Source organism: Passer domesticus, chromosome 3 (assembly GCF_036417665.1).
Source record: "Passer domesticus isolate bPasDom1 chromosome 3, bPasDom1.hap1, whole genome shotgun sequence".
In the NCBI taxonomy this organism is placed as follows: domain Eukaryota; kingdom Metazoa; phylum Chordata; class Aves; order Passeriformes; family Passeridae; genus Passer; species Passer domesticus.
In genome coordinates, this window is record NC_087476.1 from 23,749,848 (window position 1) to 23,767,930 (window position 18,083).

General features: G+C 35.4%; 1 protein-coding gene across 10 annotated transcripts in view; it reads left to right on the top strand.

Moving 5' to 3' along the window:
- The window catches only part of MCPH1 (microcephalin 1), a 122,322-nt gene extending 107,942 nt beyond the window's left edge, over nucleotides 1-14,380 (top strand). For 8 of the 10 annotated variants that reach the window (XM_064412135.1, XM_064412136.1, XM_064412137.1 and 5 more), the window contains 2 exons: nucleotides 12,027-12,264; nucleotides 14,109-14,380. In XM_064412135.1, the coding sequence (XP_064268205.1) occupies nucleotides 12,027-12,264; nucleotides 14,109-14,164 (294 nt within the window). In that variant the 3' untranslated portion in view covers nucleotides 14,165-14,380. Of the gene's footprint in view, nucleotides 1-1,519; nucleotides 1,574-12,026; nucleotides 12,265-14,108 lie in introns of those variants that run through there. The other 2 variants (XM_064412143.1, XM_064412146.1) reach the window with 2 other exon arrangements.
- Nucleotides 14,381-18,083: the final 3,703 nt, after the last annotated feature.

Below are 18,083 nucleotides of genomic sequence, written 5' to 3' on the forward strand. Positions count from 1 at the left end.
GGAGAAGACTTAGCTTTCCCCTCCCTTCAAAGTCTGTAGGACACCGGCCTCTCTGTAATAAGAAGGATTTATTGAATTCCCTCCAAATCACATCATTACTGTTTCTCTGTTTAACCCCAGGAGTATTCCAGTGTTGTGCAGTGAGTTCTTGCCTCCATTAACAGTCTGTGCAATGATGGCTTTATAGCTCTCCCAGTATCAGTCCAGAGCATAAGGACAAATGCATTACACTCATTTAAAAAAAAAAATTCCATGGGTAGCATTAGAACTACCATGCTAGCTCCTCAATTTTAAATTTAATAGAATTTTAAAATAAAAATACACACGTTATCCAGTGAGTGTGCAGGATATTTTTTAACTTTTCCCCTTATACAGGACTAGCTAGATTATATTCTTTTTCCTCATTCTCTTTGTGTAGATGCTTTAATATAGTATGTGTGCAAGCAATTATCTTTATGAGTTTGCATTATTATAGGACTAAAGCTGTATTCCTGATACACCCACTTTATTCCCATGGATTTTAGTGGGAATTATGGATTGGATCAGAGGCAGATATGATAAATATTTATTTACATACATTTACTAGAAAACTAATTTGCAAGAGAGAAGCATTGAGCATTTGTATTTTATATAAGCATTGAGCATTATTGAGCATTTGTATTTTATCTAAGATATCCAGATATGTGACTAGAAAATAACTACTAGTTTTGCTTGAAGGCTTTGATTGTTTGTGCTTCAGGGTATTTATCTTGCATTTAAGCTCAAATCCCAGTTGCTCATATTTTATGAACAATACTTGCTGAGTGTCCTTTGGTTCTCAAATTGGAACTGCCTGCATATGCAATGACAGCCTCTTTAAAGGCTTTCTGCTTTCAGTAAAGCAAAAACACTTCAGGTAAAATTCAGATAGACTAGAAAGTGGTAGACACTCTATCCTGCACCATTTTTAGATGAAGAACAGCAGGAATATAGGAAAGGAACTCAGAAAGGAGGACAGGGTCAGGAGTTTGACCCTACAAACTTTGCCCAGCTAGCATGAGAAGTCACTGAAAGTCCACTACCATAATAAGTCTGCCTAGTTCTCCTTATTTAACTGCGTCATAACTGGCAAGCTCAAATTTAAAACAAACCCAAATTCCATATGGAATTTACAAGAATTTTTTTTAAAAAAAGGGTTTTTAGAAGATCACCATTAGATTTTCAGTAAACAGAAGTGGACTTTCTCATGAATTGATTTTAGATTGCCACTTCAAATTAGCACTTCGATTGCTTCACCTTTAGTGTCATACTTTTATTTTATCTTCATTAAGACAGTTCCTGCAAGACCAAATGTAAATATCAAATAAGTCAAATTAATATTGTTCCATTATCTTTGGCACTGAAAATGTTAAATCAGAAATAAGTCATAAAAAAAGCAGAAATGTTATTACATGTTGGAATCCCAAATGCATCTGAAATCCTAATCAGGAATCAGATTGTATTCCAAATAAGGTTTATGTTTCAAATTTCTTATTCGCAGCAACAACATGTTAGACTTCTGTTTTCCTCCAGCATTTGATCAGGTTACTGACACGGTGTCTGCTGTAGACTCTGGAGAAGAAAACAGTGGGGTGATCTGCTGCAAATGTTTGGTGTATTAGCTCACAAGCTCATAAGTGTCAATTCCTCAAACAGGTACTACAGTTGATTACTTTTAGAAGAGCATAATTTGTTACCATGCACAGCTTATGACTGTGGTTTGTGAATTCATTTTTTTCACTTTATTAAAACAAATTATTTTCAAATGCTTATCCTTAACTTGAGAAATAAGAGCAAAGACAATAAATTTAGTTTCAGGTACTCGGCCATTACCCCACCAACTATCATAGCTTTAAACTTACTCTGTATCCACAACATAAATATTTCTCCCTAAATTTTATGGAAGAAAGTCCCAGCTTGCTGTGACAATATACTTAAAGTTCTTATATTATTGTCATGCTAAAAAGTACAATCATTCATTAAAATAATCTTCAAATAAAAATCGTTAGTTATATCTTTTGTTTAGCACTTTTGAAGAAAGTGGTCCTCTCCAAAAAACATTACTTGAGTAATGGTAATTTTAAAACATAATTGATAAAAACCACCTGGTCAAATATCTGAACACCTAGGGGTTTTTTTGCTTTGTGTGTGCTGGCAACTCCACTTGCTGCTTTTAGTGCTGGAGGATTAAATGTCTCTGCTTTCCATTCTTCCTATGGGATCTTTCAATTTGTGACATAGATTAAGTGAAGAGGAGATGTTATTACACATAAAGAAGTATTCCTGCCAAGGAGTACTACTCAGGGAAGTTATAGACCAGAAGTAATAATGATAGCAGTTCTTTTGGGAGTTTCTGAAAGCAACCCAAATCAGGTCTTGTTTTGCAGTGGGCAGCATTCCACAGCAATTGCACCATATTTGATGCCAGGTAATCTCTTTGAGTGGGCTCATTTTTGTGATTCTCATACAATTTTAAAGATTTTTGCTGTTGAACTTTGATGTAATTTCAATTGACCCTTTAGTTCATATTTTAAAAACCCAATAATTCCCTGCTAATTGTCATTGTACTGCATGTATTTCCCTGTAAGTAGAGCGTTTGCATGGGACTTCTGAATGCAGATTTCCAGGTTTCTGTTGTGCTTAGTCATTATGATGCATTTTTTAAACAATTTAATAAAAAGAAATCTTTTGATTATACATCACATATTTGTTAATATTTTGTTTGGTATGTTGTAATATATTGTGTGCTAAACAGAAACATTTTGTGGTTGTTTTGATGAGGGAATACTTAGTTTTTCCTCCGTTGATACAAAAAAATTAAAATAAGAAAGCAACTTTTAAAAAATCTAATTTGCTGATGCCTAAGTTTTTAAAGCCAAGTCCTTTTTATTTGTTTCTCTGCAGCATATCAAAAAAGATTGAGAAGTCAATCCTCAGAAATCTGAAGGAAAACGAATTCACTGTGTTCAAGCTTTGACATATTTCATAAAGCTGTTGAAAACCTAAACATGAAAGCCAGATTTATGAGCTTTTTTAAAGTTATTTGTAGATTCCCAAGACGATTGTGTTCCCATCACTTACTGTAGCCTCTAAAACTCAAATGACGCTTAAAAATATTCATGTTTGGCACACACTGAGTTACTGCTGGGCGTTGCAATGGCATTCAGCTAAAACTGAAGAGTAGAAAGAAGAATGTATTCTGTCTTCATGTAAAACAATTCAGTCTGCTGAGACACAGCAAAAGGACTCACATTTTCATATTTTAAAGATAAAACTAGCAATTATTTTAAACGTTAAGATTACATTTATTATGGGTTCATACAACTGTTTGGGGAATGAGCCATTTGGGAACATCTGTGTAACCCTTCACATTTGCCAGGCTTTTCCTTTCAACAAGATCACTCACTTTGTTATTACTGGAATAGAAAACTCTTTTATTTATCAAAGTATCATTCATCTGCACATTGCCAGGTATAGCAAATCTGTTGACAGCACTGGATTTATCATTTACTGTTAAAGGCAAATGGAAGGATTCCCCACTTCCCTAAGCCAGCAAAACAAATGTCATTCTTGAAACTCACTGCACAATATCCTGTGCTGATTAAAAAAAAAAAAAAATAGACTGTCCAAAATGATCCAATATCTGAAAAGCCTAAGGTAGTTGAAATGAGCTTATAATTTTGAAATTTTTTTCTTGAATGCAAATACTGGGCTTCCATGCCTTGTGTCTTCATCATTTGTAGTATTTAACCATGGGGAGTATCAAGTTGCTCTCCATTAAGTGCAGCATGCTATTAGCTCATAGAATTTCTGTTTCAGTGTGGCCTTTCATCACTGAAATATAGTTATCTGGAAATGTATTCTTTCAGTCTGTGAAAATGCAGATGTGTTTACTCCCATATGATTAAACATTGCTATTTACTTCATTAATACTTCATTTCTTAAGATACTCTGCTAAAATTAATAACATACTGGTCTCATGCACTGGTCTGCTTTAAAAAAAAACACCCAACAAACAATTTGCCTTATGTGGGTTGGGAAATTTCGGTAAGCCTAGAGGAGACTTTATATGAAATATGGACAAATGGTTGTAATATCATGGAATAAATCCCAAAATGCAACTAATCTTCCTCCTTCTGTTGCTGCATGAGAATGAACTATGAGATACCAATATGGGCAAGTTGCAGCTGTTAGAAGATAGCCTACATTTATCTGAGGTCATTATTTCTGTGCAGTTAATAAATCCATTTGAAAGAAGCATCCCATACCTATATCACCACCCCATTGCATCTGCCAGAAGTGACTCCATGCTCTCTGGTGCCTGTGTCTAGGAGTGAGTGATCCGGGCAACTGGAAGGGGATCTGCAGAGTGTGTGAGTGAGTGACGAGAGCGCCATGCACACCACACACGCTTCAGGCTCTGGGCTCATTCCAGCCTGCTGCCCTGAACCGAGCCCATCTTCTGAGTGTATTCCGTCCAAATGGAGTACAGGCTGTGCCCTGATGGCTGCTCCACAGTAAGAACTAAAAAAAAAAGTACACTGCATGGGAATGACTAACAGATTCATTTCCAAATTGCATTAAACTAGACCAGTAAAAATGCAAGTGTCTTTTCACCAAAGGTCCTGTGAGGATAGATCCATCAAGAATAGATCTTTGTCAGCTGTGAGGAAAAACAGGTCCATCTATATCTTACATACCTCTTAAAGTCATGGCTGGTTGTCTAAATCAAATTATTTGGAGGCTAATATTTTCTTTTTGTATGTGGTCTGTATGTGCTCTCAATTGCCTTTGTTCAACTGTCAGTTGAATTAAGGGAAGAAACTTTCTCATTTTACTTACTTTGTGTTTTTGAGACATGTGGACTTGAATGCATCTACAAACTGTGTTAGGTAGATAGTCCTACCAATAATGCCAGATATAAAATGGTAGATTCAACATTGCTCACTCAGATCTCCTGCACAGAAGATCCATAAATGATCACATGAGTTCTTCGTCATAAACATAATGAAGCCACCACACCAGCACACATGGGAACCATAAAATGCACAACTATTCCATCCATATACTGTATTTGTTATCTAGTTACACTTATCTTTTGCTAAGCTACCAGCCTATAAAGTCTTATTAATCATGACCTAAAGTTAGTAGAACCAGAGATTCACTCTGTCAGTTCTTTAATGGCTAAACTGTCTTCATCTCACCTCATGAGTTTTCTCACTTTCACCGTTGCGAATTTCCTACCTCCCAACATCCCACTGAATGGGGAAGCAAGCGGCTCTGTGATGCTCAGCTGCCACCAGGGCTAAGCTACAACAGACTGGAATTAACCTTGAGAGATAGAAGGCATGGTCAGAAAAAAGTATGATAGAGTTCAGTAAACACAAGTGCAAAGGCCGAGAAATAATCACCTGCAGACAATGCCATATTTCTGCCCAAAGAGCAACTCAACATTTTAGAGGATCTGAACCAATATATGTAACCTCTGTCATGCTAGGAGAAAAGAAGCTGGCATTCAAGGATGTGTTAACAGGAATGCTAAACATACAACACATGAATTGTTTGCAGTGTGCAGAGAGCAGTGGTGGGGCCCGAGCTGGAATACCATGTCTAGTTTTGGGCACTGCAGTTCAGGAAAGATGTGGGATTCATTGGCAAAAATCCAGGGGAGAGTAACAAAACTATCAGAGGTCTACAAAATATGACCCCAGCACAAAGAATGAAAGAACTCTGTTTGTTTAGTCTAGAGACAACTGAGTGGAGACATGATAACTGCCTTCAAATATTTAAAGGTTGTTGCAAAGAGGAAAAGAAGAAATTGTTCTCCATGTTCCTTGGCACTAGGACAAGAAATAATGGGCTAAAAATGCATCAGAGGCAATTTAGGTTATATCATTAAAGAAAGCTTTCTAACTGTAAGAGAAGATAAGCATTGGACTAGATTGTGTACAGAGGTGGAAGATTTCTATCTTTAAATTTTATAGGGATTCATGGGGACTTGTCACATGTAGTAATGGTACTCCAGTGGTGCAGGGCTCAGAGGTGCACGTGCCACTCTCATACACCACTGTGGCATGAGGCATGGAACTGCTTTACTGATATTCTGGCAAGGAAAACCCTTCCCAATTATAATTCACAGAATTTTGATATAAATTTGCATTCTTACCACTGCCTGTTAGTAACTTGAGTTGTCTTGAAATAAGACAAAATGGAAAGACAAGTTTTCAGGTATTTCAGAAGAAAGGCTTCAATTTCTAGTCCTCAAAAATAATTTCTTAGTTAGCTAATTTTTAATTAAAGGACTTTTTAATTTCAAAAATACTTAGTTTGTGTTGAAACCAAATGCAAATATATTTATTTCAGAATATTTTTGAAGTTCTAAGCAAGTAGTTATAGTAAAGTGACCCTATCTTACTATATTATGAGAGTGTTTTTAAATTATATATATATTGGAACTACAGCTCCATGATTTGCAAGTCATAGTTATTCTCAAAAGGGAAAAGACAATGCTTTACCCTGATTTGTTTTTTATTAATCTATAGTTGATTACATTGAATTATGTTGTTTTTAAAAATAGTTCTATCTCTGGAAAACAAGGAAATTAAACTAAAAATAAGTTATTTTTTCTTTTCCTGCAAAAATTTGCTATACCGGAAAAAAAAAATGGTTCAGACATCTTCCAGTATAATTTTGAATATCCGCCAAACAGTAGATTTATTTGCCAAACATTTTCATACAATATTCCCACTGGGACTGAGTCTTTCAGAGTATAAATTGGTGAAATTAACTTTTCTTATCAGTCTGTAGGATTTGAGAAAAGCACGGTTGTCTGCCAAAATGCAGTAGAAAGAAACAATATCAGCTGAATTGTCTGGATTCGAGTGTTCTTGCTTTCGCCCTCGCATTGGCCAGGAAATTCTTATATGAAGGAGTCTCAAAGGAGGGGAAGAAACTGTTTTGAAGAACTTTTCAGATAATCCAGTTTTAACTGTATGCCATTTCTCCTTTTATTTTCCTTTTTATTTTCCAAGACCAGACACTGAAAATTTATTTTTTCTAGACCAAATTTTCTACTCTATCCTCTTCCACTTCTGGCTCTTGGCTCAGAGCACCAGCTTTTCTACTGCAGAAATCTGTGGCCTATTTTCCTGTACACAATCTGTGTGTGTGTGTGCGTGGGCTGGGGGGCTGATGCAGCCTTATCAAGCATTCAAAATGTTCTCACTTCTGGCTGTCTGAACTCTTGACAGTCAGGGAGCTTCTATTTCAGCCAAAGGGTATCAATAACCAATGAGAAAGCATTGCTTCAATAAACAGTCAGATAAAGATGCAATATTTGTAGTTAATTTATATTGCATGGATGTTGCAAGTTGAGTTTTGCTCTGAAAATGAAAAACATCACTAGCAATGTTGTGCCCAAGAGTGGAATGAGGTTCTGGGTGCTGTTGAGATAAAAGGATGGCAGTACATCCAGAACCAGCTGGTGTCCTGCATCAGTGTGGTGTTCCATTAACTGAAACAACATCCTGGGAAGTGGAGGATCTATTTTTTGGTGAAACTCTTGCTGAAGGAAATTGTTTCCAGGTCTTAACATGCTCTTTTCATGCCAGACAGCACCAATTTATTTTTCTAGTGCAGCCTTTCAATGTAATTTTTAAAGCTTTTAGTGAATACTATTTCAATTTTAGTATTACTAACATGTTAAAAAAATAAGCCAAGTGCTAAATAATAATAAAAAAAAAAACCCAAGAAACTAAAGTGATGAGCTTTTAATTTAAGTTGAAAATGTATGGCACATGTTTTTCTTACAAAAATAGAGTTGCTACTTGATTAGTTTTTTCTGTGCTATTAAACCTGATGCTTAAAAAGATGAAAAAGAAAGCATTTCTTCTTTGTCTTGCAGCAGTACTGCATTGTTAACACGAATCACTCCTTGATCCCTGTAGGGTCCTGCAGATTCTGCAAATTCCTCTCTGCAGGATAACTGTACTTTTAGAAGTCTGCACACTGCAATATTCTCCTTTTCATCAAAAGCAGGCTGATGGTTCACTTGTGTGGATGTAAGCCCTTGATCTCTATGTACATGGGGCTCCACATTTGTGTTTTTCTTTTAAATTTTTAGTAAATGACAGTCTGAAAATGCATATCACCATGCAAGTGTAATGATTCCTAACAGGGATATAATTTTGATTTTGTTCCTCACAAGGGCTTCATAAAGAATTACAGCAACTGAAAACGTAAATATTACTTAGATAGTATATTGATCCATACTGAAATAATGTGAATATTAAAATCTTAAATCTTAATATTTCCCCAGCAACACCAATAAACTATATTAATATGCTATTTTATATGTCTTTTATTGTTAGATTTGTACATTATCAAAGCATAACAGCTGTGGAGTTTGGTGTTCATCAGTTTTGTGGGGGTTTTGTCATTTGATATTTGTGGAGTAGTGAACTAATCTTTAACACTTCAACAGTCAGTTTCCTTTTTACTGAAAATGAGAAATAAATCAATTTTTGATCATCAATTTCAAATGAAATAATACTCAGTCTTTGGATAGATATAAACCATAAAATATACAATCTTCTCTCTTAAAACTTGTGTCTACAATTTTATTTTCTGCTGTTTGTATTTAATAGAATATATTAATTATTTTTGCAGCTAACAATAGCCAAGACATTACAGCTTTCCATGTTTTCATAAATACTATATTAATTGCTTGAATATTAATTATTTAAAAATCATGAGGGTTTGTTTAGATTTATTTATGTTTAGTCAATAATTAAAATTAGGAATAAAGATTAATAATGCATACATTGATTATGCAGTGCATGCACAAATTTTCAGACATGTAATCTTTAAAGATGGCTACATTATTTATGTTTTTGAAACTAGTGCTTCACATTATCAATTCTAGGCTACAAATACAATTTTTATTAATTGTTATAAATCATAACCTTACTCTTCATTTCATTTTTGTGAAATATTATTATTCTAAAAGCAATTTAGGCTTCATATTTGTTCATGTGCTATTTTCTGAAAATTGGACACTGAAAATTGAGTGCTGTATATAAGAAATTAGCAGTTTCGTTGCTTAAAAATTTCAGTGTACATCCAAAATATTTCTTTTCTTACTTATTACATTAATTCAGGTATTATTCAGAGATTAATACCTTTGTAGCACTTGATAGCTGTCTCCTATGGAGTCTATGGAGTTTTGTGTTTGTTATGGCACCTTTCCCAGCAGGAGGTATTCTCATACAGTCCTAGACAAAACTACAAAGTTTAGGAGTTTTTATACTATGTGCTTTTTTGGCTTGGAGGGATTGAAAATGAGTCACAGGAGGGACAATATTTGGTGATGATTTTTTGTGACTTTTTTTCTTCACAGCAAAAAAAATACTTTATTTTAATACATTCTCCTCAAGTTTTACTTCTGTCAGCAGTAATTTTTTTCCATTCAAAACTTAGGTTCAAACAAACAACTACATTAACGGGACATTTATGATAAATGTGTGCATGTAAAAAGTGTCTTCCTGCCATTCATCCAACTAGTGAAAGGATGAGGTTCATGGTTAGAGTCTTATCAAAAAAATTTAATAGATGGGTCAATAACACTTTATTTTGGTGTTCATCTGCTAAAGAACACCAGTGGAAACGAAAATCAGTGCTGTCTAATAGGCACTAACACAACTGTAACCATAACTACTGACTTATAGATCCACAATTTGTGGAAGGAGTTGCTTTTGGGATCTGATATTTTCCCAGGCTTCGTCTCTGCTAAGAAATTATTTATTTATTTGTAAAAGTTTGCATGAGATGGGTATGGTTTCAAAGGAGTGGGAGCCCCCCTGGAGTGCCACAAAGGCTTTGATGTTGCAAAGGCAGCTGAGTCAATTCAGGGGGAAGAGCTTGGTTGTGCCCTCTCGTGCCCCTGCCAGAGCCTGTGTGGTCAGCTGGCTGCCCCTCAGCAGCTGGCCAGCAGTGTAACTTCCAGGCCAGTGGGCCAGCAAGCAAAGTTCACCTTCCAGGCTCCTCTCTGAGCTCTGAGTGTAAACACTGTGATTTTTTGCCTCTCTGTGGCCTGTGAGTGGATCCAGTGTGCTTGAGCAAATCCAGGCACAGCTGATTGGGAATGTGGTGGTCCAGACAAAGGAAATGCAGAGGTGACAGTCCATGTTGAACCCTTCCTTTGATGCTACCACCAGGATGTGCTGTGTTCTTACCCTGTCCTCCTCTCAAATGCACTGGTAATGAGCCCTAACCCTAACCCAATATAACTCTGCAATGATACTGTGATCAACAAAATTACTTAGCAGCTATGAGACAGGATTAGGTGTGCTATGCCGTTCCTAAACCTAAGTTTACAAAGGAATAGAAAATATAAGGTATTTCTTGAGATGTGATTGAGTCTTTTTGGTCTGCTTCATCCATAGCAGTCACTGTCTTTATTTATACCTTAGTGAATTCAGAAAGCAAAGAATCAACCTAATTTTATTCTCAGGAGAGCAATCAAGGAATTAACAATCTGAGAAAGCTGAATTATGTATTGATGGAGGAGATCTCAAAATTCAGGTTGACATGGATTGACATGTCCCAGATCAGCAGAGGCCAGTGACACAGAGCCACTGAGCTGAAGCCTCATGCTACCATGGGTTTCAGCCTTTGCAGAATCTTCCTCCAGCTCATTGATCAGAAGTGCTAAGGCAATTCACTTGGACTTTTATCTGTGAACATGCCATGGAACCATCTGGTTTTATAAACCCCTGCAAATCACATAGAGATTCTTACTTTGGCTGCACATCTGCCAAGCACATACATTATCACATTAAATTCTTAAGTGCCTATAGTTTCACAGCATGTTTGTGTGTTGAGTGGAAGGAATCCATTCAACAGCTAATTTTTTCCACTGTTCCAGTTACACCTTCTCACATGCTACAGTTTCATATTCAGATGTCTCATAAGCCAGATATATGCAAAATGACCTTTTCTCCATGCTCATCTGTATACAAAATTCCAAGCATCACATAATATGTTTCTTTTTGTTCTCATCTTGCAATTAACTCCAGTCTCATTATAAATTTTCCAAACTTTGACAAGCAATATAAAATCAAAGCTGTAACCTACATTGCTCTGGCAGGTCAATGGCAGCCTCACACTAAGAAATACAATATTTTTTTTAAATTTTGGAATGAAAACTTTATTTTGCATATTGTGGTGTTTACACTTGCTCTATGCATTGCTTTTATAGATATTATAGCTAAAGGAGATGGCTTTAATTGCTTCAATGCTGTTCTGCTAGGTATATACTAAGAATATTTGCCTTATATAGATCAAGCAGGTTTTTTGCTATAATGACCAAATGTTACAAGCTGCAGAGCATTCACAGAGAATTTCTTTTGGTTTTGTGGACACAAAAGGGTTTACAGTCAATGTTTTGCTCTGAGTGCTGGTACTTTTGTGTTACTTCATACATCTGAGCAAAAATATCGTTTGTCTGTGTGGAGCACAGGAGGGGAAAAGAGGTCCTAAAGTAGTTTAAACTCAGATATGTTTCTAAACTTGTCAATACAAACCAACAAGCATTATATATTATAAAGGCTATCACAGTTTGTATTTGTGCTGCAAGACTATAATAATTTAAAATATCCTTTAAGATTTCCATGTCATGGCAAGTGTTATAAATGTAAGAATGTAAGACTATGGTAAAAAATAATATTGTCACGTGCTTTAAGAAGTTTAATAGGTAAAATGTCATATAAAAATGAAATAAAATATTTTCATATAAAATAAAATAATCTCAAAATCTGGTTTGGGAATTGTATTGATCAAGTAGAGCAAATTCTTTGTATATTTTACCCAAGAATTTCTGATACACCTTAAAAAGTAAAGTTCATACTGATATATATTTTTTTCTGAATTATGAAAAACAAGGATTAGTTTTACTTTGAGTAGAAATGTAACACATTGGTTAATTAATTTTCTTGTTTCTTCAAATACAGATTTGCAGACTTCAGCGTCATCTATCAACAGGAATATACCAGCAGAATCTATTTTCAAACCAGCCTGTGATGTTTGTATCTCCTACCAGTCAACCCCCCTGCAAAAAGCTAATTGAACTTATACAGCTGGCAGGAGGGAAAATATGTAAAGCCTTACGTCAGGCAAAAATCTGTATAGGAAAAAAACCAGGAAAGAAGTACCAGGAAATAATATCTTTATCAGAAAAATGGATACTAGGTAAGACACCAAGTTTCAACTTATATAAAATATTGCAGAATAGATATTAAAAAAGCTATCAAAAGCATTTCACTAAAATGAGGTTATGAAGGGAAGAAAATGGAACCAACTGCTACAGCTGGATTTTCAGGAAAGTTGTCTCTGTGGTGAGATCTTTCTCTTACACCTAAGTGGGCTTTATGATGGTCCTGGTACTCACCTCCTAGAACAAATATCATCCAAATATCTTCAAATGTATATTTTGTATGATGATTTCACTTAAAGCAAACTAAATTATGGGAAAAAGCCTATATGAGAATTGCTTTCTAAAACAGCATGTATTTCAAGTTAGATGTAGTTTTAACTGGTATAAATTGGCATAGTAATACTGAAATATAGTGACTGGCACCCTCTGATAAATTTTCCTGAATGCTGTGTTGTACAATGAAAGACAATTTTTGTAGTCTCCATTTTACTTGTAAAAAGTTTCTTTTTAACACCTGCTGTTATGTTTCTGAGTTCTTTATCATTTCTCCAACTAATTTGCCATCCATTCTGACAGATTCTATTTTCAGAGAGAGTATTTTCCAAAAAGGGACCTTATTTAGAAAAAAAAAAGGTTTAATTTATGTCATACGCTCTGTCTAACTTCTCAAGAAAGCGTCTCACTCATACCCTAGCAATAAATGTACTACAGGAGTTGATGTTATACGAGTGTAGCCAAGCAAGTCCTAATCTCTTGACCGCGAATGCTGTCAATCATAATGACTTAAAACCTGAATGAAAATACCATTAAAGAAAGGAAAAGTGAGCCATAAGGGAAAAATAATCAACTAAATGCACATTTTATCATACTTACTTAAAGTCTAAGATAAAATTGTGAAGATTGACAAGGGAGACATAAGAAGGTGGCATTGTTTATTGTACCTTTCTCCAGTTTCCAGGAAGACTTAGAGAGCAAGAGTGCAAAAAAAAAAAAGTGAGCAGGTACTAAAACCAGAGGTTTGTGCAGGATTGAAAATAAGAGTAAATTAAACAGGAAAGTTTCCAATAATAGTGCACCAGATGGACAAATGCAATGATCTAAAGCGGTGTGTGATTCCTGTGTCCCACTCTCCACTGGTCTCATGGAGGTCTGCCTTATCCCAGGTCAAGGATCTCATGAGCACCCTGCAGCTGAACAGGCCACCTTCAGCCCATCAGTGGACTGAAGAAATTGCATATCCAGCTGCTAACAAAAAAGACTCTAAATTTTTTTGTGGTATTTACAGATTTCTCAGTTCATTTTTGCAGTCTGATTTCTAATCACTATGTCCTGCTCACAAGGCATGGTCACTCTCCAGTTAATGGGATTTAATTAGTCTTGATAAATCATCCAATCTCAGAAAAAAGTATTTCTTTGTGATGCTTTAAAGGAATAATACAGAGTTTAAAAGCTCTGCCTGTTTCTCAGCAACTGTGTGCATAGTAGTATGAACAGTGTCACCTATAAATTGCTGTCTTAATCAAATAAATCAGATCTGAAGGTGTTTCTAATCTTTCACACTCTACTGTTGCAATCCAGTTGGTTTGTAGCTATCTGCTTTCTCCTGTTAATACCAGCTGCCAATTAATTCACTCAAGGTTGACCAGAACAAAAAGCACATAGCTCAGTAATGCAACACCTTTTTAAAACTTAAGTAAATGGTAAGTGTTTGCACTATTGCCATTTGACTGTTCACATTTATTTTCTCTCTCTGTGTTCTCAGCTCTACCAAACTGTTTATACCAGAAACTGCACTGAAGTACATTGTTGCTTTATCATCTGTTTCTTTTTCATTTTATTTTAAATAATCCTGTTTTGTTTTGTTTTTAATTTATTTTAGATTCAATCACTCAATATACAATATGTCCTATGGAAAACTACATTTTTCAGATCTGAGCTAACTCAAGAGTTTCCATATGGTTGTAAGGAAACATGTCTAACTTGGATTCAACAAAAAATAAGCTGTGAAGGAAATTCCGAAGGAAATTCCAAAGGAAATCCAAGTCACAGACTTATAAACACAGAGGAACAATTTCTATATTTTTAATATTTGTGCATGTATTCATCTTGTGAAATTTTTAGGGTTTGAAATAAAGTATTTCCCTAATAAAAGTCATCTTCCTTTTGTTGATTTGTGGAAGACCATTGGAACTAAAAGCTGAAGGAGTCACTATTCACTGGGAAGGAGTGGAATTTTCTAGTCTTCAAGCAAGGTTGGTCATGTTGCAGTGCAGTTAAAAGATGGGTGGGTGGGTGAGTGTGCCTGAGCTGGGTCTGGTGCAGTCAGCAGGAGCTGTGATCCCAGGGCAGATGCAGGAACCCTGTTGGCTCTTCCCGTCCAAGTGCCTCTGCACACACCTGAAGGGCCCTGTTGCCACATCTTCATGACAATTGCTAAATACAATTCTTTGGTAAAAGGATAAGGTTGTCCATGGTGCTCAACTTACACCTGCTGGTGTAAACTTGCATTTCTAAATTGAGTTTTCAAAAGTAAGTGAAAATCAGTAATTATGCTCAGATATGTAGTTAAGGTATTGTTTTATTTCAATGCCTTGAATTGAATCTCAAAATGTGTCTACCTTACACCTAAGCCGAAACCACAGTTACTGATAAATGCATTTAGACAGCACATCATTCAAATGCTAAAATCTGTTGAAAAGGGAACATACTATGAAATCCTTTAGATATGCTTGCAAAATGTATGCAAATGTCTCACATGTTAATTCCTCTTTAATGTGTAGATTTATTTTTAGCAGGCACAAAGTGAGGTTTATATGTAAAGTGTGTTGCATAGCACCTGTTGATCTATAAATGTACAAGCTCCTTTAAAGATTTCCAAGTACCAAATAAGTACCATATATCAAAATGATGTATCACGACAGAGAGTAATGTTACCAACTAATTTAAAGGCAGCTCATAACTCACACCTTCCAAAATCAGTGTTCCCCTCAGAGTTCCCTCAGCATAAGAAAATGCAAACTCTGTACAAAGAATTATTTTGAGTTAATGTTACTGAAAATTTCAAGTATAATGGTTGATTTTTATATTATTTTTACATTGCCATTCTATTGCATTGCTCTAATTCTTGGGCTTATGAAGAGATTTGAATATAAAAGTTCTGTTAGCAAGGATTACACAATCTTTTTCTTCAAAACAAGTTCAGCAGTATCTGTGGGTAAGAGGCTGTTTCAGGTACAAATTGTATTTGTATAGTTGCTCTGTAAAATGTTAAATATACTTATAATGGAAAAGCTCCACATTATGATTCTTCTTTGGAAAATTAAACTGATTTTATTTTCTGAAATGCTAAGCACCTGTAACTCAAAGGGTTAAGACCTCATTTTCAAGTGTTACATAGCTGGATTTGGTATGTAAACTATAAAATCTAATTTGCTGAGGTCTTTTCCTTGCTTAGTTTTCTGATATGCAAATTTTTAACAGTGGAAAAGAAAAAGTAGGAGAAGTATGTTTGATATAAAAACTGTTATGTGATGATACAAAATTTGGTAATCATGTCTGTCTACAAATTGTACAGTTTATCATCAAAACTATTTACCTGTTCAGTGCAGAGCCCTGGTAACATGTTATCACTCTTCAGCCTTGACCTTATGAGCCCCCTTATTAAGAAGGCAGTTGCCAAGTACTATGTAGTAAAATAAAAATACTTATATAGGTTGTGGCATGTGAACATATGGTTGCCAGTAAATAACAGAATTTGTTTGAATTATACTGCTTAACTTTGACTATAACAACCTCCTGGTTTTATTTTTTATTAATTTCCTAAGTGTACTCCCCATAAAAATCTGTCACTATTAATTTATAGAATATAGCACTCCAAATCAGCTTTCTCATAAATCTTCTTAAGATTAGTCTCAGCTATTTAAGTTGTAAATTCTTGGATCATCTTGTTGGTCTTTATTAGTCACACATGTAACAGACTTGACAGTGAAAAGTCTAATATCCTTTTCTTCTAAACTAAAAGGTTTCCAACAAAACAATCTGCCAATTTAGATAATTCCACCTTAAATTCTATGGTTGATAGAAATCCCTGTCTACTGGCTATTCTTGCAGAATTTCTAGTAGACAGGCAGATATAGCCAGCAGGAAACTGAATTCCAAATTCTGGTCTCACATTCTGGGTAACAGGACTGCTGTCCACCCAGACTGATTGCTTTCTAAGAGTACCCCCAGCACGGAGAAGCATCAGTGATTCATGAGCAGTTTTGAGTTCTGAGATCTTTCCAGCGAGCAGTGGTCAGTGAACATTCTGCCACAGCACGGCTGTGCGCTCTCTCCTCTGCAGAAGGTACTGCATCTCCTTATTGGGAAGATCTACTTAACTTTTCTAATTTCCTTTATTGCTTGCTCTTTTTTGTTGTCATTGTTTTGTTTGGTTTTTGGTTTGGTTTTGATTTGTTTGGTTTGTTTTGAGCAGGACGAATTGTCTTAACCTTACCTTTTCATCCTGCAAGAAGACTTTTGCCATTCATTCATGAAAATGACTCAGCACAGATGCTGTGTCTTCTCAAAGAGCTTCTGCTCCCCTGCTAAAGGCTCTCTAGCTCAATCCCATTAGTATGATTAAAGGTCTTTCTAAGATAGCTTAATTTGATTAGGAATCTGTTTAAACCAAAATATATTGGAAAGTCAAAATAAGTATTATTCCTCTGTGAGATTCACATTAGCTGAGGTAATTTGTAAATGTTGTTTAACTCCCAGCACATTTTAACTCATTTTACTTTTATCAGTGCTATAGGTGGTACCAGTTGGGTGCACAGACCACCAATATCCCTCCAATCTTTCCTCTTCCAGAGATAAGAAGAGATTTTACCACAATTAGCATAATTTAGTTGTGACTCACATTGGCAAATACACAAATACTGAGGACAAACACAGGCAGGGTCTTGAAGAATGTGTTGCTTAAGCTGTGTCAGTGTCCTCTTCAAACCATATATCCATAAAAAATAGCTTAGTATCTAAAACACTGTCTTAGTTTCAGTGACTAATAATGTGAGATTGGCTAAGGATGTGTTTGAAAGAAAGAGTGCCAGTGAGGTAGGTGGATCTTACATCTTTTTTTCCCCTTTCTCTGTTTTTGTAATCAGTTTTAGATTGTAACTGCATTTGTGGTAAGTATATCAATACAGTAAAAAAGTCTCTAAATATTCACAGTGATCCCAGTATAGGAGCCATCTGGTATTTACTTACTAAACTACAGATTTTTTGAGCTTGTTTTATGTTTCTGGATATCTTCCTGACTCAATCGTAGTCAACTTTTTGGAGATTGTTCCTTTTAAAATAAAAATAACTAATAAAAAACTATTGCATCACTTGATCATCTGTTTATAGTTCCACTAAAATAAACTTGTGTTATGTTAATTGATCTGTATAGAATGTAATTTAGGCACAACTGTATTATGTGCTGAAGTGTTATCCGCACATTCAGTGCTAGGAAGCTGCCAGCATGCACACACACTTTTTTTTTTTTTGTGAAACCTTAGGGGCTGTGAGGCAAAGGTGCTCTAAATTAGTCTTTCTGGCCAGGAACTGTGGCTGTGTGGAGCAGTGTTTCTAACACCTACAAAGCTTAAAGTTGAGGTATACCAGTAACAATATCTAGAAAACTGATTAAACTAATTATTTTTTCTACCAAAGAAACCCACAACAACAGAAAAAAAAAAATTTGCTCACACTGAAAACTGAAAAGTATTAACAAGCGTCTGTCTGTGCCAGCAGTCATCTTTAATGACAGCTCTAATAAAGTAAAACCTAATGGCTGTGGTCCCATTGCAATAAACAGGGTCTTATTTCTGAT